Below are 24,116 nucleotides of genomic sequence, written 5' to 3' on the forward strand. Positions count from 1 at the left end.
ACATAAACCCAAGTGAGTACTCACACTAAAGATCAGTAGACAAACCGCACTGCATTTTAATTGCACTACAGCCCTCCTCATCTCAGAGAGACAAATCTTCAAGTGACCTCAGTCATCCTCAGTAATAGGTCATCCCCCCGGTGGCTGTCTGTACCTCTACAAATAATTGGTTGTTGATGTGAATGCTGGTAACAGAATGCATGCTCACGAGGCAGCGCTCCAGACACTCACTGTAAGGATTGATATTGGATTTTGAAGAGAATGTCAGGGATGAGGGGTGCCAAGTGTAAACTATCCCTGCATTACAGGAAACAAAACAAACCAAAGCAGCTTTGCCTAATGTACAACCTTATTTGTCCTATCCTAATTCTATTATTTTTCAAATAATCTACAAATTAACTTTTGATTGAACTTTTATAAACCAACAGTAGAAAACAGAAAAATCTGTAGTAGAAGATGGGTTTCAAACTGGTGCTTTGGTTCTCTGCCATGATCCACAAACACATGACTTTTTTTTGTAAGAGAAAAAGACTGAGTTGTTCATTTTTTTGGCTTTAGGTTAGATGTCTGCCTTTTATGTGGCAATATGTCCCTTTAACATTATGACAGCATGTCTCTATCTCCAAAGAGGAATCTCCCAACATTACTGTTGTCATCATGTCAACCAAAGTTTGCCTTCCAGTCACATACTATCCACCAGAGGTCAGTAAGGCTTCTTTTCTGTCTGCACAGTTCATCTGTGTCACATGGCATGTATGAACAATGGAGAGCTGTGGAGTCTTTGATTGTCATGCTGGACACCCACACAAAAGTATCTTTTGTGGTGCCAAAACAAAGGAGACCCAATAAAATGGGTGTTGAACTCTGTTGACATTACGTTTAATTACTCTGCAGTTGAACAATAAGAGCTTTTAAAGCCATCTGTGTGCCACAGCCGAGAGGGACAGACTTTACAGTGATGACTCATTAACACCCGGGGAGGTCATTCTGACTGTTAAATGAAGAAAACATCAGGGACACAAATCATAGAACACACTAAGCACTAATTAGGTGAATTGATTTAACTTGCCGAGCTGTGATCCACTGGAGTTTAATCTCTTTTATGGGCCAACAAACACTCACTCGGTGCAAAATAGAGAAGTAGCACTGGTCACAAGATACATCTGCTGTTAAACAGCAGTATATCCTGTTTCACTGTAAACCAAACCTGCCCATGTCCAGATTATACCACACCCACTTCATTCACACTCTGGGAACATAAATATTGACATATAGAAGGTTCACCGATTACATGACTTCAGAAATTATTCAAAGGAAAGTTTTCACAAATTGACATCATCTGATGTGAGACATCCCACATCAGTTTCATCTAATCTTTCCTCTCTCTGACACTGAAAATAATAGTCTAAAATGACTGCAGAAAATGGAAGAATCTACCAAAATGAGCAACACTGTATTTTAAACCTAAAGTGTATACTACATTTCAATAATTGATTTGTTGTGTGTGAGATCCATCAAGAACTGAGCCACTGGAAGCATATAGAGAAAAGAAAAGAAAATTCTCTGATCCCAGATTACAGCTGCAGCTGCAGATGATGATAAAAACAGTGTTTAATTCCAGCTCTGCTTTACTGCATCTATAGACTGAATTTAAATGAAAATGTAGTGTATGGTTTCTAGGAACTAAAATAAATGTATAGAAACATTATTTATAAGTGTATGTGTGGGGTTGTGTACAGACAACAGTAAGTCCTTAATGGAATTCACTGAATATCTGCCAGACACATTCAGCACACGGTTAGTTTCTTAAATTTGCATGCATACACTGTTTAAATGTAACAACTGCATATCAAGAAAACAACTGGAAGGTTGCAGTAAGTTTTGGGCACACACTGTTATCGTTCTAATCTTATCCATCCTTCCCACACTGTTTGCGTGGGCAACACAAAGCAGTTGTTGCACTTCATGCAGGTATCCTTACTGAAAAAAGCTGGACTAAAAATTATGAACGATCCAAAACTATGAATAGCCATTTCAGATGAAAACTCCATTCATTTAATAGATAAATGGAAACATTAAGTAATCGTTAATGCACAAACATGCATTAAAACATCTTAAGAAAGTCAATTTACATTTTCCTTATTTTCTGTCACAGAGTGCTCAAGCATGAAAATTAGACTAGTTTGGCAATAAAAAATAAATAATCATTGCACATTGCTGTATGACAGACTCTAGTTTCAATTACAATATAAATCTATTCTTAAAACAGATTAGTAAGTCAGTCTGGTTAAAAATGCCCTTAATATTTACAGTATGAGCTACTATTTTTGTCTAAGTCTTTAGATTATTTAATAGCTCCTCATATTTGCTAACAAATACATTTATAAAAATAACTTCATATCCATTTTGGAATGTGGTTATAAGGGAGGCATGTTTTAAAATGTTACACAAAAAGCAGAGTTCACATCATATAAATTAAGAAATGTCCCTAAAATATGCTTCATATCAGCTCTATCATTACAACCTAAAGCCAATCAGCATTTGTCAACTTAAATTATGATGACTAAAGAACAAAACTAGGTCACAGTGCAAACTTCTTTCTCTGTATTAGCATTCAAGCAGATTCCAGCAGAAATGAGATTTTTCAGACAAGTGAAGACAGAGGAGTTTGTTAAGGAGGAAGAGAAGGGAGAGAAACAACACGCCGATTTGTGGCAGCTGAAGGGTGACGTCACTGTGGAGGCCACATGCAGGGCACCCACTGCTATACTGTACAGACACACAAAGACAGAGACAGACAGAGAATGGACAAGCCAGACCCTCTGAGCCCCATGCCCCTGAGCCAAATGTCCCATTTTAGGATTGTTCTGCTTGTCACACCATGCTGAGTTGGTCATGTCACGAGAAAGTCAATCTATCCGTCTGATGTATACACTAATGTAGGCAGACTGAGTTTCAACCTTCAAGCTCTAATGACTGAAGGAGGATTTACCAAACAAATATGAAAACTGACAAGTCCCAACTTTGTGCTACAATACTACAATACTTGTTAGCGACATATTATCTCAGTCCTGTATGTTGACAATAGAATCTTCTACTACTGCTAAGCACAAATTACTCATTTGGTCATATTCAGCATGCAGCACAAATACTATAATTTTTCTTAGTAGAAGAAAGAGGTGCATAATCATCATGGGCTAGTGTCATGATGAACTAAGACAGAAAGCCATCATACCATTTCTGGCAAAAAGAAAGAAATGAAAAATAATTGGTGGGGCTTGGAAACATGGCAGCTGTTACTCTGTATGACTCACTGTTTGACTCAATTTCCTGAAAAAGACCAATAATTAAGAGGGAGTGTCATTTTGTGAAGAAAAAAAAACACCCACTCACACATACTAATTACCCCATCATATCCATCACATTCAAGTTGCTCTATTGAACATCCACTGAGGTATTGTGAGTGAAGTACTGTCTGTGTCAGCACTTCATCAAGTATCCATTCACTTGAGGAAACTTGGTGTTCCCAGCAACACGGCTTTTAGAGTGAAAAATAACAAATGATCTGGAGAGTAAGATGGTAACAGAAGGCCTGGCAGAGGCTGCAGGACTCTGAGTGTCATCGGTTGGCAGCCTCCATGTCAACATATGAATCACTGTACAGCTTTGGAGATATGCTTTCAGACAGAAGTGAACAAATCAATATGATCCACCACCTCCTTTACACACAGGGTGGCAATATCAAGCTGTGAAACTTCACTGATAAGGTCTACACACATACGCCACTTCCTCCTCACAACTGTTCCACTACCAGTGGATTTTTTTTTTATTTTAACATCAGCAAAAATATCTGAAAATCTCTCTGATTTATGGACCAACAGCTCTGTAAATACACTGAAAACAGACCTCTTCTGCATGAAAGCCTGCTGGAAATACAATACACCTCTGAGTCGGCAATAAAGCTTGTAATAAGAACAGATTTTAAAAAGGTGTACTCACAGATGAAGCAGTTTTCTTTGAGGCAGCGATGAATGGACGAGTGGGAATTAACATCAGCCGATTGTCGACCTGAACGACAAAGAGGAAAGATTTTACACTCCAGAAGATGAATACACATTTTTCCACACAAGTGAGAGTAATAAGAAAGGTCATCCTAGAAGGGCGGGAACATGTGTTCTTTACACTTATAAACCATCACACAGACAGACTCACAAAGCTGTCTGTGTTCATGATTAGCTAGAGTTTCATACCAGACACGGTATTTATTCTTCAGCTGTGAGCGTAACATTAATGTCCAGTAACAGTAAAGACAAAAAAAAAAAATCACCAGTAACGCCACCAAGCAGCCAGTAAGTGAGTCATCTGTCTGGCAGCTTGAGGCTTGATGTACATGCTGTGTTGTTTTAGGAATGAATGACAATAAAAGCACAGAGGGCCGGTTGAGTTCATACCCCATGACCCGACTGACTGCACAAATGCATTGAACCAAGCTTTAGGAGAGATCAAGCTGAATTTGTGAATGTTAACTTGATAATATGGCATGCCAGTGAAATGTCATTACTGGGACTTAATAGGAGAGCTTGTGTAGGATGGAAAAGCAAAGCACAGCTCTAAAAACCCCTGAAAGAGGGACGTATGGATCAATGTTATGATTTAACAAAACTCAATATGACACAACTCCATGAATGACGGCATTAGGTTTCTGCTACTGCAGCTCTGCTTTTGTGTTGTATTTAACATCATTCATGCATTATGTTTCTTCTTTTGAGTATTTGCAGTAGTAACAGTCCCTTTTTTCCAGCTACATTTGTGCAGTTGCATTTTGTTTCCCCTTTATTTGTGGGTTTTCTTAATCTTAATCGTAATCACTGCCACCCATGTAGTCCAAACATTGGCTCCTGTTGTGCTATACAAACAGTCAACACTGCTCCATACATTATACAGGTTGTGGTAGATGACAGATATCTGACATACCGTGGTGGTTTTAATTTAAAAGTTTGAAATCTTTAGCAGAAACCACCACTAACACCACAACCAGCCCCAAACTGTCTCATTAGAAAGAGGACAAAATGTCACAGTGGAGACTCTTTATTGACCTAAGTCAGACACATAAGGTCCCTGCAGGATTGTTATCTGGATTTATCCACTTTGGTCAAATAAAGAGCCTAACTAGTTCCATCAGTCTTCTTGATGTCTTGGTTGACCTCACCCTACTCCAACTTAATTGCTTAATGGACTGATTGATTGTTAAATGGCATATAACACTTGGTTCATGGACAAAAGCAGCCATCCATCCCTTTATTTGTAAAAGTGGCACTCTCAACCATTCACTATTCCCAGACTCAAATGTATTTTAAACTTAATTCTGTGCATTTAATCCGTCTCTAACTCTGAGTGTGTTCACCTTCGTTGACCTGGGACCCTAACTTATCTAGAAAAGTGTTTCAAACTAGACACACACTCACAAAACTAAGCTGTCAAAAAGGGAGAGAAATCCCAACAATACAAAGCGGCAGCAGAGCCCACACACACACAGACAGGAAACCTACGTGATGGGACTGAATTAAATATCCTTTCAGTGCAACAAAAATGATCAGACTGCCGAGCATGTTTCCTCGAAAATAGCCCGTGCGCAGCTCAGATGACGGAATGCTGTGAAACGGTGTTTCTGCAAACCTCCGAACAGACTACATCATATAAACCTTGAAGGAGAATACTTTATACCGAACATTTATAAACTTCGAAAATACACGAAGCAAAGGAACGTGAGCGCAGAGATAAAGAAAAGGACGACACACGCTACAGAGACACCAACTTTGTATTTTTTCTGGCGTAAGCTGGATAGTATCCACACTGAACGGTACGACGCGGTCTCTTACCGGGGGTAGCTTGTATCCTCGATGCCGCCGCCGTAGTTCACCGAGCGCTTCCCTGTTTCTCTACCGCACTCCGGTGGCACGCGCCCCTTTTTATCAGGTTCCATTTGTGCCGTTCGCGCTCGTTCCCCCTCACGATCCCGCGAGCGCATCGATTGGCTTGGGCTCGGAGGACGCAGATCCTTCCGTTCACCAATGAGCCGTCAGCGCGCACGCCCTCTGTGCCTTCCCACCGCTGCCCGCCAGTCAGTCAGTGCGCGGCGGCATCCATTAGCTCTCCAGCCGGGGCAGAGTATGGATCTGTCTCCGGTTAATGAGGCTACAACGCCCCCGGCTCTCATGTCTTTTATTGACGTCTTGATAATGTTTCTTAAAATACTAACTTACATACATTGTCTGTTTAAAAGTTCAATTAAAGTTACACAGTAATGTTGTAGCCCCCGCAGTGACCCCATTTCTTTTAGAAATTAAAAATCACAATTATTGCAAAGAAAACAATAAATATATAATTCTGTATTGTTTTTGCGATATTTTTAAAACTAATGTAGTTGTTTGGTTCAGCTGTGTACATATACTGCATGCTCCCCATATCAGCTGTTATATGTTCTGAACAGCAGCTTTAACACAGTGCTGCAGCGGGCTTATGTTGCTGCTTTGTGTTGTGTTCAAGGCCAGACTCAGAGAGTGTTTTAGAATAATTTTGATGCCTCTGTTGTTGCCAGGCAACAGCTGTCCTGGAAGAGAGATGAATGGGTGTCCCTGGGCCATTTTTTTCTTCATCTCTCCTTTCATCTTGATTTTCTTCTCAATGTCTCTGACACAAAGATTGTGTTGACAACAAATGTAGTCTGACTTCTATCACTTTTTTGCAGTCTCTAGGGAAATATTTGCAGCCCATCAGGGTGCTGATGTAAAAGATTCACATGCAATCAATGTTCCTACCTAGAGGAAAGGGGGCTCCTGTTTGAACATTCATCATATGTTATCATACCCAGCTTGTAGTCATAAAAGATATAGTAAACAAACCTATCACAGACACTCCTGCTGCTTGTGCATCATCTTGCATGTATCATCCCCAGAATCTAAATTTGGCTTGGACTTCCCTACCTCAGTGAGCAAGACACTTGGCCGTGTTCATCATGTTAACATCTCATCATAAGAATTGAAGCCAGTGTAAAAGCTCTGAGTTATTCTCTTACCAGCTTCCGTTAATTTTAGATTTCCAGAGAAACACTTAGCCTACAAGATTTCCTTTGATGTGACGACTTATTTCTTTAATTCCACTGTACAGTAAAATCACACCGCACATAAATTCCTATGTTTTTTTCCCCCTCCACACACAGCACTGATACATCCAGTAACCTGCTTGTGGGACGTTACACCATGCATGCTGCAATCACTGGAGGCGGGCAGCACAGATGTTTGTGTTTGTTTGCAAAATGTGGGTTCCTTTTGTTTGTGGAGAAAATGCACTCGGCTTAACATGCATTTTCATGAGGTAGCTTCAGTGAATTTCTGACACACATGAAAAGACAATGTAATGAAACCACTCAAGTTGTCTGCAGCTGCATGGTTGATTTCAATCACATCCCTTTTAACGCTGAATAAATGTCAGCTTTTATAAGGAAAGCTGAATGATGTTTTTTTCCATAAAATTGTAGGGTTGTAGACAAAAACCTGACGCTGTTTTACAAGTCATTTATGTAATATTGCAAAACATTTAAATTATTTAGCAGGTGTTTCAAGCATGTTTTTCATGGGGTTTGCTAGCAAAGTCTGGGCCGACAAAAATGTCAACATAGTCACCCAAACGCCCTCTCTCTCTCTCTCTCTCTCTCCTATCCAGTGTCTCATGGGAGGCCATTACTGAGGTTTGCTACAGTCACTACTGCTGTATAAATAGTGCAGACACCTGAATAAAAGCATCCCCCCCATCAGCACTGACAGAAGACAAGCTCTAAGGAAGTCAAATTAAGTTCTTCATCCATTTCACACACACCAGCTGCAAACACTGAGACAAAGCATTTGCTTCACTACACAGAGTTTAATCAATGTTAGATAACAAAAAGCAGTCAGGAGCTTGAAAAATAACATTTGAGAGCCCTTAAGCACTCCTTAGTGTTTTTAATCAGTGAAAATGGGAGTCCCAATACAAAGATCTTTGCTCCTAGTGACGGTATTTAACATGTCAGTTACATACATATATTATAACATCTTCCCTGTAAAGAACTTGTGAATCAGATGCTAAAGAAATCCAAAATTTGAGACATCAGAAAATGATTGATCTTGAATAACAGTCAGTTGCTGAAAATGCTGAAATATAATTTGATGATGTAATAATATGATGAAAGAGAAACACAACTCAAAATACAGTGAGTACTCTGTGAATAAAAACAAGCAGGTATTTAACAAAAAGTCTACAGTGGAGAAGCCCTCCACTAGGACAAAGTGCACTTAGTCTAAAAGTGTACATGTATTTAACATTCAACATGTAAAAATAGATTATATTTTCTGTAAAGATTGTGAATTTCTTTGTCATGTACAGGAATATAAAACGAATGTGGCATCTTCTGAGCTGTTCACACAAAACTGTGTTTTCTACAAAGCCTTGACTCACTTTCCAGAATTACTGCATTGTGCACAAAAACCCACACTTCAGTGTGGATTATGTTCTAGTTTTACAGTCTAAAATAATCTTTGGTGAACATGTAAACAATTGCACCAGAACAAAAAAATGCATTTACGCCTTAAGGCACAAAAAAATGAAAACCTAATAATGCACGTCAAACAAAGATATCTTTACCTGATTAGGAGTCCTGTAACTAGCTGTCAAATAGCATAGATTAAGCTGTATTTAAGAAGAACTTGCCCTGTCTCTATTCTTTAAACAGTGCACATTAGAAGCAAGACATAATTCAGTATAGCCACTCCCCAATTGTTTAATTAGAACAAATAATGCAGTAGGTTTTTGCAGTGTGCATTAAAATAGAGTTACTCTTTAGGATCCCTTTATGGTATTGATTAACTGAGGCATAGCAGATAACTGCAATGAGCAGGGTCATTTTGGGGAGGAAGCAAAGGCAATATAATCCTAAAACACATACATGCTACAGTGGATAGTGATGGTGCATCAGAGGGACATAGCATCAGTGTCTCTGGTCCCAGACAGAAGGCACATTAATTGTGTACATACTATAATAATGTCTCCAACCCTAATCTCCTCTAATATTAAAATTGGGCTGATAACATGCCAGTTTATACATGAGTATATCATCCCCCACTGAGTGCAGGACACATCAGTCTGTTCATTCACCTATCCACCTACCCACCTACCCATCCAAGCATCTGTCTGTCCACATTAAAAGCACTCTACCACTGCTCCCAGCTGAAGTCGTCACCACCACCGAATATGACAAAAAAGCCAAGGATGGTGAGGAAAATGACAGCGTTTCCTGTCATGACCAGACCGCAGGCACCCCACTTGATCTGCAGGAGAGAAATATTTTAATTAAAAACAATTTACAGTTACTAGCACCTATAAAAACTTGAATGTGGGAATTAACTGAAAATATTTGAGTAACTTGCCATGTTTGTGCGGGCAAGGACAACAGGCAGCCCAAAGGCAGATACCACGATGCCAGTTGTTAAGAAGTACGCTAGCTCTCTGCATGCATTGCTGGATTCTGTGTCATCACTGACGCGTCTGGATATGAAGGTCGGGATGGGGCTCAAAATGTAGAAGAGCAGGACAAACAGTGGCCAGTATACCCTACAAAAACAGATGTGAATACAGATTTTCTGAAATATTAAAAGAAATACATTTGTAAACCTCTGCTGCTTTGATGTCCCATTTCCTATGAATCTATCTTACTTTACTGTAAGTGCACACTGTGGTACCTGTTAAGGAAATATTTTTTTATGTTGTAAGGATTTTGTTAAATGCTGTGCAGTGAGAGAAAAAAGTTCTTGTATCTTTTACATATTAATTTAAAGAGTTGGTGCTACAGTTTATAGCTTGAATTAAAATCCTAGAATAAAGCATAAGTATTTAACAGTATGGGAGTTATCGTGCTGCTGCTATGGTCCATGATAAACACAAACATCAGTGTAAAATATCTACAGGATGTCTTCATATAATTGTTAAAGAGGGAACTAACCCATATTGTTCCAGTGCACAGCCCAGTAGGAGAAATGTCAGTCCAATGGCACCACTGAAGGACAAACCAACCAGCGCTGAAAGAAGAGAGACGTTTCAGATCTATACTAACAAGTCTAGTACTACAATGGCAGACTACATCTAACACGCTAGGATTGTAGAACTTTCCATCAGGTCGCGCTAAGTGCTAGGATAAACATGTAAATAACATAATATAGAACGCGTATTAACTTTCTATTGTACATAAATAGCTTGCTACGAGTCTTAGTCTTTGCAGAGCGATGAAAAGAGTTTCGAAATGATTCAGCAAAGGTTTTCGAACATGCTTACAAACTACGCTAACAAAGTTTTAGAAGCAGGACGCGCAGATAACTCAGCAAACATTTCACCCTCGGCTGGCTTACTAAAGCTTAAATAAAATACCTTTAATGCCGGCCATTGCGATAAGCTGGTGAAACTTTCTTTTTGAGCTTTCTTCCGTTCTTTGTGTATTGTTTACGTGCTCGGGCTCTCCTTCTTGGTAGATGAACTTCCTGCTTCCTCCATGGAGCTTGTCCTCCTTTTGCATCAGGTGACCTTCTTAAAGCGACAGTAGCCCTGCTCTACCTCCATACCTTCCGAACGGCAGACTGCATAGGCTACTGTAAGTCAAATCACAAGCAGGTGATCGATACGTGATTAACTTCTTTGTGAATCAAATTTACGATGTTGCCTTGTGACTACAAGCACAAGACGGTGCAGGGCCTCGTGTTAAAAGTGTTAAAATCAGCTCACACAGTAGGCTACTTTTTCTACACTATTATCTACACTATTATCTCTATCTATGTCTTTTTTTTACATACAAACGATCTCTAATCTTTGAAGGGATGCTAAATAAAATCTACAATAAGATGAACTCAGTTTGTCTTGTTGTGCATCAGGTTCAGGATAATAAAGATGAAACAGGAGTGCTTCAAAGAGCATGAGTGATCACAGGGATGGGCCAGATGTTTGAGGACTCACAGTGTTACTGTCCAGATGGAAATAATGAAGCATTCATAGCAGGATCAGATGCTTTCAAAATGTTCCCTTTCACAGCTTAAATGCTTCCTATTTTTGATATAGTAAAGAAGAACAGAAACTATTTAGCGGTGAAAAAAAATCCTCTCTGCTGCTATTCTTTCTAATTTTCAGGACTGCTGGTTTGGAAAGGTGTATTTGGATATATGCATACACTCAAATGAGCTGGCATGTTGTCACTTAAACACACACAAACACAACTTCAATTTCAGCTTTTTATTCACTGATGAGTTTTAATTCCCTGAATTAAGGAGTATGCATGATCCAAATAATAGTTTAAGGCTTCAAGGAAACACCGTTTTCTTTTTAAAAAATATGTGTTTAATGGTTTCTTCTTCTTGTTTTTCTAAAATATACCTATATTTTAGGTCTACCCTCTGTATGGTACATCCTGGGTGTACTAAGCCACATTTGGTTAAAAATGCTAGAGCAGAGTTTCACAGGAAACGAAACTGCTCTTCTGAATGCTGCGTTTATGTGACGTTGTTATGTCGTGATTAGTTGTTTTGATCACTGTGGGAGCAGCAATGATGTTTATGCCCCACTGCTTTTAGCAAGTGGCATACAGGTACAAAATTGAGAGCAAAAAAATATATAAGAAAAACACACATGAACAAAAAATAAAAAGCTGTTTAATGTGTTACAGATATCATTGAATTTAGTCAAAACACACTGTTGCACTTTTATGCAGCTACACTTGGAATCAAAGCAGTCTTTGTACAAAAGTCAGGACAGAAAAGCAAAAAAAGGCAATGGTGGAGAAAATGTGATGTGGAATTATGTTATCACCGATGGGCCACTTCGACCTGTCCTGTGATGAAGCTGAGAAATCTTTAAAGCGATTGTGGCGAGGGGAGCCAGCATCACCTGCAACAAGGATGACAAGGTTAGAAACTCCTACACCTGGACACCATATGCTACTGATGCAAATGATTCTCATGAATATTCAGCTGTAAGCACCCGTATACATGCAACATATCAGCCCTGTTCCTTTAAACCACACCATTTTGTAGTGCACAATCATAAGGTGTATTTGTGTCTTCATTCAAATATTTATTGTCAATCTGAAAATGTCTCCACCTGTGTATCCTCGAAAATGTGCTCCTTCTCATAGCTGTCAATGTAGATGCGAACTGTTGCTCCATCACTCCCCGTCCCGCTGAGTCTGTAGATGATTCGAGACCCATCAGAGAAGATTATCCGCAATCCCTGCAGTGAAAACAGCCCAGCACAGACTCTTTTAGGATTTGCAGGCACAGCTGAGTGGCTCGGTGACCAGTGGATACACTCTGGTTCAGTACACATAACAACCTTATCATTATGGAAGTATGGAACAGTGTGTGTGTGCATCATGTACCTGGTTCCTGGAGATGGTGCTGTCCGCTGGGTCTGTGTATTCGAAGTTGTCTGCTCTTTCCACTTGGTAGATTTTGTCTTCCACAGCAAACCTCTGCCTAATGAAGGACTTGTCAGCAATCATAATCTCCAAATCCTCCATCATCTCACAGGCTGCGTCGATGTCCACATTCTCATAGTCATATCTGGACAATACAGAAACAGAAAAGAGCTGTTAATGACTAAGCGGATGTCATTTGCTGAAGATAGTAGTAACAGTCCTTAATTAAATTAAATTAATAGACTTTACAAAAAATGTAATGACATATATTTTCCACCAGGTGTCAGTCATGTCCTTATGTATTTGGCACCCCACCATATCAGTTCTATATGCCTCAACAACTGTCTATTAACAGTTTAATAATAGTAACTACCAGTTTATGTAGAACAGTCCATGGTGAATCACACCACACTAACAATAGACCCCAATGAAATTAAAGGAATATAGATAAAATAAAAGTATAATCACAAATAAACACAACACAATGAAAAACAAAAGCTCACAAAGACAATAACCAGCTATGAACCTGATGCGCTCACCGATTCATGCTGTCTTCATATCTCACCTGGTGAAGTAGTTTCGTCCATATTTTATCCAGTGGTCCTTGACAATATCTTCCACACGCTGCCTCCTGGTGGCCAGGATGGACAGCCATGCCAGCACAGCCCAAAGCCCATCCTTCTCACGAATATGGTCTCCCCCTGAAATGTGACTCTCATTACCGTGTTTCTAATTAAATGAAGCATCTTTTGATCTGTTAACTTGAAACGACACAGTACCTGTTCCAAAGCTCTCCTCCCCACACAGAGACAGCATGCCTGCATCCATCAGGTTCCCAAAGAACTTCCACCCAGTGGGAGTTTCATATAATTCTATTTTTGTTGCCTTGGCTACTCTACAGGAAATACAAATGAAAGCGCTTTCTAAGAAATCACAGTGGACCTTTGAGACAGCACAACAACATAACATAATTAAAGAGCTGTAAAAACGTATTTGTGACTCTTTTTTTTGCACAGTCAAAGCGTCACAAATGATATGTTAGATAAATATCTTTTTCTTGCTTGATCTGGCCACAATTCAGAGAAGCACCAGTACATTGGATTTGATGGTTATGTGAGTGGAAAGTCAAAGTTTTACCTGTCTAAAGCTGAACTTGTGGGCATGCTGCGGGCAAATCCCCTCACCCCTGTGTGCTGAAAATATGGGATGCAGAAGATGTTGTCAGCAATCACAGCCACAGAGTCAGAGGGGGTGACAAAGAAGCCGTGTTTACCAAGGATCATGTTACGGTCCTAGAAAGCCACCAAATAGACAAAAGGTACAGGTCAGATCCACTGTAGCGTTAAATGTAAAGTGATTTGATTTTATTCAAAATGTGAATTTTTAATATAAAATGAGTTGAATTATGAGTGCACACACCCCATCACCATCAAACGCTGCACCAAAATCATAGTGTCCATCCCTCATGCTGTCTACCAGATCTGTGGCATAGGTAGGGTTAGGGTCTGGGTGTTGACCTCCAAAATCCTCCAAAGGGACGCAGTTAATTGCAGAATTGGCAGGGCAGCCTAGCTCCTCACACAGTATTTTACTTACATATGGTCCTACCACTGCAAAGCAAACAAAGATAAGGGCACACAATGATCAACAAAAACACAGCTCCTGGCGCACTCTGCCTCCTGGTGCTTCAACCAACACTTCTTGTTTGAGTGTTTAGGGACACTTAAAGTGATCAAAATGATACATTAATTAATAAAAAAACAGAGCAAGGCCTAGAAGAACACTTTAGTATTATGACTGACTAGTGTATTGAGGATTGACAAAAGCTTCATCCACATGTGACAGACAGGCCAGACTTGAATAGCTTGAATTGTCCTTCACACTTGACCTTAAACAAACAAGTGAAGAACATCAGCACTGAAAACATGATGTTTTCTTCAGCATTTAAAACACATTGCTAAGAATGGACTTTATACACTGGTCTGTGTGCTGATGTTTATTATGTGATGTTGTTTGCAATTACTCATGGGATAATGACCACACATCCACATTTGACAAGATAGGATATATATGGAGGTTTGCACAGATCCTCCCAAATCTGTCTAGTCTCTTTAAACAAAATTTTGTACTGTTATTGTTATTGTATTGTTATTTGTTTACAGAGCAGAGAGAAACTCCTGGTACGTGTCCACTCACCTCCATGCATGGCATCGAGTCTTATCTTGATGCAGTTTTCTCCAGACAGAAGCTCCTTCAAAGCAGCAAAGTCAAAGATGTTCCTCAGCAAGTTGGCATAGGACTCCACAGAGTCCACAATTTCCACTGCACAAGAGAAACACAACTGTTTTACTGGGCTGAGAACATATCGAATAATACATTAATAAATATTTCCAACCATATTATAGAACATTATAAACCCTTTATTGTCTGAGAAACAATATATTTAGCTCTTTAGTTGTTTCCACATCCCCTTGTTCACTCATCCTTTATCCTCTTTCCTTTTAATTTGAAGTGATTGATGACAGGCTAATGCTGCACTTCACCTGTAAAGGGTTTGAACTTATTCTCAAGATCAAACATCTGCTTTCCCAGGGTTGTCAGATCCACTCGTAATCCAGGGCAGATGGCAAATTCTTCGATGGTTCGGCTGATCTGAAAGATCTTGTTTGTGACGGCTTCCTTGGCTGGGCCTGGATGTAGATGAGTATCAGTCTGACGTCACATTGATATTCACATGTAGAGCATAAATGCCAGCATACAGAGCATAACATCCAGTTAAATCATGTCATTCGTTAGTAAAACTTGGCTGATCTTTCAGATGTGCCTGAACTTTGTCCCAGATTTACCTCCACAAAAAAACCACAAACTTTCTCTGTGTCCCGGCCACATGTCTTGAATGGGGCCCTGTGCAGCCTTGTTAAATGTCTGACTTCTCCCGTAACACTATTTTGCACTTGGCTAATGCTACTGCATGCTTCCTCCTCTCAGGTTACCATACCTCCATTTGCAGTATTAAACTTAATGCCAAAGTCTCCATCAGGTCCACCGGGGTTGTGGCTGGCAGTGAGGATGAAGCCACCGATGGCTTTGAATTTCCTGATCACACAGGAGATAGCTGGGGTGGACATTATCCCGTGGTGTCCAATGATCAGACGACCCACCTGAGGAAATGTCACACAGGTGTGTTTGAGTTGGATGAGACGAGGGTGTATATTAATACATCTGTGTGAATGGAGGGTTGTGACTGAATATCAGGTTTGGCATGCTATGCTTTTTCCTAAAAGGAGGTCTAGAATTCCATTTAATCAACAACAGTTACAGCCCATCAAGAGCAAGTTCTCATATGTGTGTGTTTTAAATCCCTCTAAGTGTATCCTTTAATCAAGAAAGCATCAGAAGCGCAACATTTATGTAATTTAAACTGTTGAGAGCTCATTACTGGTTCTGACACCAGGGTTGAAAACAGAAGAGGTTTAATGTGTTTCTATTTGAAGAGCCAGAAGCTGCCACTACTCTGCTGTCTCAGTTTTTACTGGTGACTGGCAGCACTGACCCTCATCTTTTTGTGTCACATTTTTTTGTGTTCATCAATACTTGAATGGCATTTTAAGCCTGGTAGGAGCTAAAGGTCTGAGATTACAATCACAAACAATGGAATTAGTTAATATTTACATACAACTAAAGAATTATAGATTAAAATATAAATCAATTCATGTGGCAACAGTGATTTAATATTTATTGTTTCACAGTGTAAAGTGTAAAACTTTATATACTAAATAATGCATTTTAATGCATTGTGTGTCATGATGTCCGTAATGGACTCCAATGGGTATATGGCTAAAAATGATGATACTGGATATTTCATGTGCTATGCAGATGGGTCTGATTAGATAACACTTAAGGATGCTGCAAATTCCAGAAAACTCGATCAGATGTAATGCTGTTCATTTCCATAGATATATACATCATGCTGTGTGTAATGATGAAATGCATTTTTTATGTGTCTAATGAATAACCTAAAATATATTCTTAAAGCTTATAATAACGATTTGTAAAGTCCTTTTTTAATAATTTGTTATTTAGACTATTATTTGAGGTACTTCAGCATGTCTGCCAGTGAATGTTTGGGTTTCTATTTGTATTTGTATTATTATAATTCGTATGTATTTAATTTTTTTATCCGTAAACATGAGCTTCAGTAGGTTTGGACATGAGGATGGTACAAGCGCTGACAACAAAGGACAAAGGACAAGTGATGAGGGCAGGTGACACTGACATACATGCAGTCATAGGCTGTGCTCACCTACCCACTTACCAGTGTGCAAACACAAACAAACACACACAGTGTAATCAAGTCCACACACATGGTGACACTGACCCCGTTGGCAGCTGCCATCTGCACAATGACCTCAATAGCTGTTCGGTTGAAGAAACGCCCGTCTCCCCCCACCACCATGGTTGAACCCTGGCGGTCACGCAGGTCAATGGAGGAGAAGATACTCTGGATGAAGTTGTGCAGATAGTTCCTCCTGGTCTGAAACACATACACCCTCTTTCTCAGGCCGCTGGTGCCGGGTCTCTGGTCGGGGTAAGGGGCGGTAGGGACAGTCAACACCTGCAGTGGACTGTTCTCCATTGTTTCAGAATGAGGATCCAACCTAATGCTGCAGTGCAGAGAGCAGAGAGAACCTGTTATTTAGGGGGAAATCCCCTGTCAGTTGACATGGGGAGCAGAATGAACAAGCCAGAACTTGACTCCTCCTATTATTTGACTGGAAGCACAGGGTTACAGTAGTACTTCTGCAGCCCAAAATAACCCCTCAAACTAATGTGTGTGCAGAGCCGCGGGGAGTAACTGAAGACGCTCCTTCACACATGTGCAGGGAGATCACTGTCAAGAGTGCGGGCCACAAAGAGTCACAAAGAAGTGTGTGTGTGTTTGGGTGTGACTCTGTGAAAGGACAAAGGTGTTATATGGGAGTCATTTATCCATCTGTGAAGGGCTGCAGCTGTGCTCAGGGAATGATATGCAAAGAGAGGGATGATACGGCTTATCAAAAGTTCTGCTTAACTCTTTTTTAGAAACAAATATTTAACACTAATTGTAAAAACAGGAGCAATTAGAGTATAATTAAACACATAGCAAACATAGATAAGAGTGTCTGCTTGCAAACAAACATCATTTGTCAAGTGTAATTACCATATGTGAACAGCACCAACAACTCACAGAGGAAGGGCTCAGTATGAGACAGAACAACACTACCCTCTAGAGTTTATTATGTGTGCCACAGTACAAAAGGGGTTTGGCAAAACAAGCTCAGTGCAACAGTCATAGAGGTTTAGTAATAACAGCATGAACAAACATCAGTCATTCATTTACACTGGCAGCAACACAAAGTGTTTTTAGTGTTTTTATATAGTACAATACATGACATATACAGCACATGTATCTACAATATTTGTACATTAATTAATACCTGAATTATTTGGTAGGTACCACCATTGTTTATTTGCTTGAGTTAAAAAATCAAATGTATCATGTCTTTTGGCCTTACAATATGAGAAATACGAAAAACACATGCAAATAATAATAAAGAACATATCTTCATCATTTGTTAACAAATGCAGACATAAGAAAAGCAGAAATGTTTCTTTGTTACTGTTACACTGCTTCATGTTATCTTGTGGAAACACTCCTCTTTCTCTTCTCTGTTTAATGTTTGTTAGTTTTATTTTTAATTTGCTGGTGTTTTAATAAGTTGCAGTGTGTTCAGTTGTTAAATTGTCTGTTCGAGACATGTTTTCAGATTGTTAGTTTCAGAAGAATTAAAACAACAAAAACAAATAATAACATAATCATAGTCTATGATGCATAATGTTATTATCTTCTTTGAGTCATTTAAAGATAACCAATATAATAAATAGGTGTTTGTGCCAAAAGAAGACATTTAAAGAGTCTTGGAAAAATGTGGTGGTCAGATAATGATCGGGTATGATAGGAGAAAATGTTGCTGTTAATGTAGCAGTTTGAAGAACACACTTCCTGACCCTGTAGATTTTTCTCAGTACCCCTCCAATGGGTGCCCACATCATCATAATGAGAGTCAATGTGACCCAATATGAAACTGGCTCAACAGTTATGGGTTGAACTTTGACCTCTGCAATACATTGAGTGAAGATATATTTTATGGCATGATCTTTGTGGAACAGTATTTCACACTATGTTGTTATGATCGCTTGTACGGTGTATTGTCCGTATAGGGATAAAATCATACTTTTGGGCTGCTGTTTAGGAGAGAACAGCCGTCTTCCTGTCTACAGACTTCAATCTACTGGGACTTTTGGAAGTCCCTTCTTCCTCTCTGTCCAGGCCTTCTAAGACCATGGTTGCCCACATGAAGCATTACCAAATCTTTTCTGAGGAATTGACTGTTACTGGAGAACATTCGAGCTGCATTACCGAAAAAGGCCTGACTCAGAGGAAGCAGATGTAAGGGATGCCACAGGATGGACAGAGATCTGGGTGAACCTGAGGGAGTACGACGCCCTGCGGCCTGACTTCCATTGTATCCCTCTCCTCCGCTCTGAGCGCCCTTTCGGTCTCACATGGAAGTACTTTCCATTAAGGTTGGTGTCTCCGCAGGCATTGAACCACCATCCACCTAGATAATGACACAGATGTTAGGCCTTTATGTAATTGGCATCGCATAAGATTAAAACATGGCTACCACATGTGCAGCTGCTGTACCTGTCTGATGGCGGGCACAGTTGGAGTCCTGGTGGTTGTTGTTGTCCCTGTCCTTAGTGGAAAACATTATGCCTGTGTGGTTGCTCATGGGGTCAGGCACATTTCCAGAGAGATGCGTGAGGTGAATGGTGTAGTTGCTCTCTGGACCATCAAGGTAAAATCTGTATTCGATGAAGTGTTTGTCCTGTTTCCAGTCTTCCAGCTGCATGTGAAGGACAGAGTTGCCTTTAAAGGATAAAGAGTGGATCTTCCTGAGACCCAGCCAGAATTCTCCTATGAGAGAGTGAGAGAGGGAGAGCTGACATGGTTTAACAAGCAGCAACAAGCAAAGATGTATAGAGCTTTTAATACAAGGATGTTTTATACCAGACATTGTGATCATTGTATACAACAAATACAGAAATTGTAAGCTGAGGATTAGTTTTCCAAAATTAGATGTGTAAATGTGCAGAAAATAATGTCTCACCTGTAAAGTCTCCAAAACCATTTTCATACTGCTCCCAAGTTTGATCAAAATTCACTGAACCGTCCCTCCTTCGCTGGATAACAGTTGCTCCGTAGTCTATTTGGAAAGATGTATTGCTCATTTTTCAAGAGTCACATAAAAACCTGGTTTAGTCGACACCCTCTGCCATTATCCTATCCTCTCATTGCATATTTATGTTACATATATTTATTAATTGCCTAAACTTGTTCTAGTTTTGCATTGTGGCTTTGTGGTTTTTATCTGTCTGATGTCACCCCCTCTCCCCCAAACACACACACATTGCAGTGTCATAGCTGTAGTAATGTACTACTAACACAAACCAAATATTTGTGCAGTAATAGTACCTCTGCTCATGTCACAAAAGGCCATGAACGGCTGGGACCCGTTGGGTTTAATGGTATAGACTGCGCTCACTCTCTCTCCTCTGTCGAACAGCTCACTGCAGTCTGATGGCAGGTCTGTTGAAAAAAAATGACCCCAATCTAATGTTAACCTGTAAAGTGGTAACCTGGGGCAGTGACAATTATTTATGTGGAACAACATAGTCAACAGTTTATATTCACAGAACAGGGAAATATATATATATATATATATATATATATATATATATATATATATATATATATATATATATATATATATACGAAACCCTTAAAGCAATCACAACATCAGAGCTTATAATTTATATCCATCTTACTCATCATGTTGGGAGAGTCTGAGCTCACATACAGGCTGAGTGTTGGTGCTCCGCTGTTGAAGGTGTCCGGCATCCTGTCAATGGTCTCCTGGGCTAACGTGTTGGCTGTAAGCTGTGGAACATTGTTTGTGTGTTAAAGAGCAGTTCCACACTGTGGGTTGCTATTTTTTAAAAACAATTCTCTAAGTTCATGTGAAAGCACTGTGGCACAGACTGAGATTATTAAAAATATGGACAGCTCCATTATGATGCCAGCACCCTGCAAAGATTTAAAATCTCAATTATAGCCTATAGTACAGCTCCATGAGTCCATTAAAGTGCAATGCCATAATCATGACAGCTCATAACTCAGAGAGCAGGCAAATCATTTCAGTAAGGTTTAGAAATACTTTTTCAGACTACTTTTGCGTGGCAGCACACTGAAAACCCATTTAAGTGGAACTTCCCATTTACCCTAAGTGATTTAGAAACTATAAGGAAATAACTGAGGTGAGGAAGAGAGGCTGAACCTTATATTTCATTTTCCAAAACCCATCTCTGGATCATAAATATTTGATGATGTTTCTCCATCTTTAGAAGATTATTTTCCTGTTATTTTTTTTTTTTACCTTTTCCTCTAGAAGTTTGATCTTCGTCCTCTGGTGGTTGAGCTGGTCACTTTGTTCCCTCACAGCGTTCAGCAGCTCTGTGATGCTCTGCTCCTGGTTGTGGATCACCTCCTGATCAAGGAAGAAATTGTTCATTTTTACTATTTTGTTATCCAAGATTTAAAACTGCAAGCTAATGTAGCAAAATATTGTCTTGAGCGTAACTACTAAGGCTAATCTGGCTGCTAAATCTGTTAGCTTGCTGTTATTTTACCAGCTAATGTTGTGAAGTAGGTCTGACCAATGCCAGATCCATGTAGTTTAGCTAAGTTACAGCAAAGCCCACAGTTAAAACTTGAATAAGTTGCCTCTAAATGATAGGTAATAAGTGGCCAACCAAACCACAGGTCACTCACCCTCAGTGCACTGAGCTCTGCCACTTGTTTGCCCCTCATAACGCCTTGTGACAGGCTGCTCAGTTTCTCCTCCAGGCCTTCCACTTTGTTCTGAAGTCGACTCTTCTCCTGCAAGATGCTCTCCATCTTGGAGCTGATCTCTACAGACAGGCCCTTGATTTCCTCATTGTTGGCCTTCAACACCACAGTGGTCTTCTTCAGCTCCTCTTCTTCCTCCTTGATTTCACTGGCCAGCACTGACAGCTGGTAGAAAGAGCGGTCAAAGATGTTGAGTTTCTGGACGATGTCATTTATCTGTCCTTTGGTCTTTTGCACAAACTCCCGCAGGCTCTGGCCCAGCTGGAGGAGGCCGTTGGCAAGGAGACGCACATCATCCAGAGCAGCAAAATGGGACCGGGTCTCTGCAGGAGCCTCAAGGTGGACAACTGAAGGCTCGTCATTGTCACAGAGGGCAGGGACATAGGACACAGCCAGGACGAATACCAAAGAAACTATTGTCACTCTCATGTTGTTGTTTCTTCTCAAGCTGTGCGTCGCTGATGTCAAGCAGCCCTCACCTCTGTCTGTGACTGGACGAAGAGCTAGTAGGTAAAGCGCTATGGCTTTATACTCACTCTGGAATCAGGTCAATGATTAACCTATTCATCCAATCAATATCTGTGCACAGATTCCTCCTGCTGTTGAAAGCTGACCGACCTTCAACAATAATTGCATTTTCCATCAGACAGAATAATAAGACAACAAACAATTTTCAACAATAAATAATGATTATTTTTTGTATTTAATAAAATGTATGCACTTAATAAATATGTTTAGCTTGAGCTAACTTTACCCTGCATTAAGATTTAGGTTTTTTTTTTAAATAAAAATAGTCACTAGTACTGACATACAGAACAGAACAGCAGGCGGCAGTGAAAATGACGGCTTAACCATCACGATGTTTTCCTCTGAGCCAGGACAGCATGACACTGTTTTTTAACTGACCTGTAGTTACCTGTGCAGAGGACATGGCTCATCTCCTGTTATTGTTGTAAGGCTGGTTTATTTTTAAACAGGAAGATAACCCAGTTTACATATTGGGGCTCAGCATTGAGGATTATGGTGAGGTTTTGCAATGTTGACTTTAATGTTGCTCCCTGTTGCCGAACATGATAAACAAGCAACATAGGCAATGACATTTAACTTCATTTGAGCTACCTTCTACCTCAGCTTACATCAAGGAGATGTTCGATTCCACTGCTATGACCTGATGGCTGTACAATGCATGGATGCACACAACTTTAATTACTTATGTTCATAGCTGCTATTTATAACATCCAGGAAAATATTTTTTTTACCTCACCCATTTGAAAGAATTCCAAGCTTAATGTTGTGAGTGTTATTTTAACTGACAGGTGAAGGTCATCTCAGATTGCTTTTGATCTGCTTACAGTACTGCCAACCCACCTCAGCTTCACCTGCGCTCCATCCTTAGATACTTAAACAGCTGTTGCTCTGTCAGTTGCAATACAATTTTGACCACATCTTAACCTTAAATAAGTAAAAAAACATGTGTGCCATTTGTGATGCATGCTCCCTCTCAATTTTAAGTGGGAGTATCCACCGCCTGCCTGTTAAATGTTAACTCTCCCTATGACGGGTGTATCAGCACTACATTGTGTACACAGTAAACACAGTCCACAGGCCAGACTTCAGCCAGGTCCCTGTCCTCTGAGAGGTGTGGACACACTCCATGGTTATGAAACACAAAGCAATCATTAGGGGCCATGAGAGTGCCTATAAAGGCAAAGGAAGAGAGGTCAGCTGGTAACTGTAATTCTCATACATGCATAGGGAGGAAACATTTGTCACTGGATGCACTGCATTGACAACTGGTTCTTATGTGTATTCCTAAATCAAGCAAGCACAACCACCACCACTTCCAGACTGAAACAAATATGTCAACTAGTGTATTTGTAATTATAAGATTTTGATTTAATTTAGTTTCACCATTCTGACAATTATGTTTTCACAACAAGGTGAATTTATGATATCGATACCTGGAAAATTAGGTACACCTCAGGGCTTTGTAAGCACATTTTGCTATACCAATATGTGTGATTACAGCACACGATGCCCTCTGGGATCCCTCTGATTTCTCTTTACATCAGGACTACACACATACCATTTGATGTTTCTTTACTATATGTGACACTTCATTGAGTACTAGATTCAGTATTGACAGACAAAAAACTACACTTTGTCCTTGTTTGTATTATTAATACGATGAAGGTTGTATCCAAAACCATATTAAATTGATGTAATGTTATATTGATATGACTTTTATATAGCCTACAGGCTAGGTCATGATTTTCTTTCTATGTAGACTGTTTTGTATTTATTATTCTGGCATATCTTTCTGTTTTGCACACATTATAACATACAGCTTCTTATCTTATCTTGTGTTTTCAGTATGAAGGAATTATTGTACAGCCATACTATAGCAGGCAATGCAACACAAGCTATCACAGTCGCCTTTGGCTTTCACAATATTATTTATCTCTCAGGTTGCTTAGTTACAACGTTGTTCAAAGGCAGGGAGATTTTGTGCTTGTTGTGTTTTTAGTGCAGCATAAAGATTCAAATGAATTCCAGCTTCTCTTATTAGACTCATTCATCTTTCATTTTAAATTACCTTAGATGTCACCGGTCTGT

At 39.7% G+C, this 24,116-nt stretch overlaps 4 protein-coding genes across 5 annotated transcripts in view; all 4 read right to left on the minus strand.

The window, feature by feature from the left end:
• The window catches only part of LOC114450283 (cAMP-specific 3',5'-cyclic phosphodiesterase 4B-like), a 38,139-nt gene extending 32,189 nt beyond the window's left edge, over positions 1-5,950 (minus strand). Inside the window, exons 1-2 of one of the 2 annotated variants that reach the window (XM_028428294.1) lie at positions 5,880-5,950; positions 4,000-4,068 (exon numbers count right to left, since the gene is read on the minus strand). The gene's annotated coding sequence lies outside the window, so the exon portion shown is untranslated. Of the gene's footprint in view, positions 1-1,069; positions 1,137-3,999; positions 4,069-5,879 lie in introns of those variants that run through there. The other variant, XM_028428295.1, reaches the window with a different exon arrangement.
• Positions 5,951-7,905: 1,955 nt separating this feature from the next.
• leprot (leptin receptor overlapping transcript) lies at positions 7,906-10,598 on the minus strand. The gene is made up of 4 exons (XM_028428370.1): positions 10,456-10,598; positions 10,034-10,109; positions 9,462-9,645; positions 7,906-9,362 (listed from the first exon to the last, which is right to left on the minus strand). Exons 1-4 carry the CDS (start codon positions 10,469-10,471, stop codon positions 9,246-9,248), a joined length of 393 nt encoding a protein of 130 aa, XP_028284171.1. The 5' UTR covers positions 10,472-10,598; the 3' UTR covers positions 7,906-9,245.
• Positions 10,599-11,824: 1,226 nt separating this feature from the next.
• On the minus strand, positions 11,825-17,204 carry LOC114449514 (phosphoglucomutase-1-like). The gene is made up of 11 exons (XM_028427238.1): positions 16,866-17,204; positions 15,486-15,648; positions 15,031-15,177; positions 14,684-14,809; positions 13,907-14,097; positions 13,625-13,779; positions 13,267-13,382; positions 13,053-13,188; positions 12,449-12,632; positions 12,172-12,300; positions 11,825-11,958 (listed from the first exon to the last, which is right to left on the minus strand). Exons 1-11 carry the CDS (start codon positions 17,121-17,123, stop codon positions 11,869-11,871), a joined length of 1,695 nt encoding a protein of 564 aa, XP_028283039.1. The 5' UTR covers positions 17,124-17,204; the 3' UTR covers positions 11,825-11,868.
• A 681-nt stretch (positions 17,205-17,885) lies between these two features.
• Positions 17,886-22,011, minus strand: LOC114449484 (angiopoietin-related protein 3-like). The gene is made up of 7 exons (XM_028427193.1): positions 21,423-22,011; positions 21,028-21,138; positions 20,420-20,531; positions 20,067-20,180; positions 19,702-19,797; positions 19,236-19,508; positions 17,886-19,149 (listed from the first exon to the last, which is right to left on the minus strand). Exons 1-7 carry the CDS (start codon positions 21,927-21,929, stop codon positions 18,944-18,946), a joined length of 1,419 nt encoding a protein of 472 aa, XP_028282994.1. The 5' UTR covers positions 21,930-22,011; the 3' UTR covers positions 17,886-18,943.
• Positions 22,012-24,116: the final 2,105 nt, after the last annotated feature.

This window comes from Parambassis ranga, chromosome 17, assembly GCF_900634625.1.
Source record: "Parambassis ranga chromosome 17, fParRan2.1, whole genome shotgun sequence".
NCBI lineage: Eukaryota > Metazoa > Chordata > Actinopteri > Ambassidae > Parambassis > Parambassis ranga.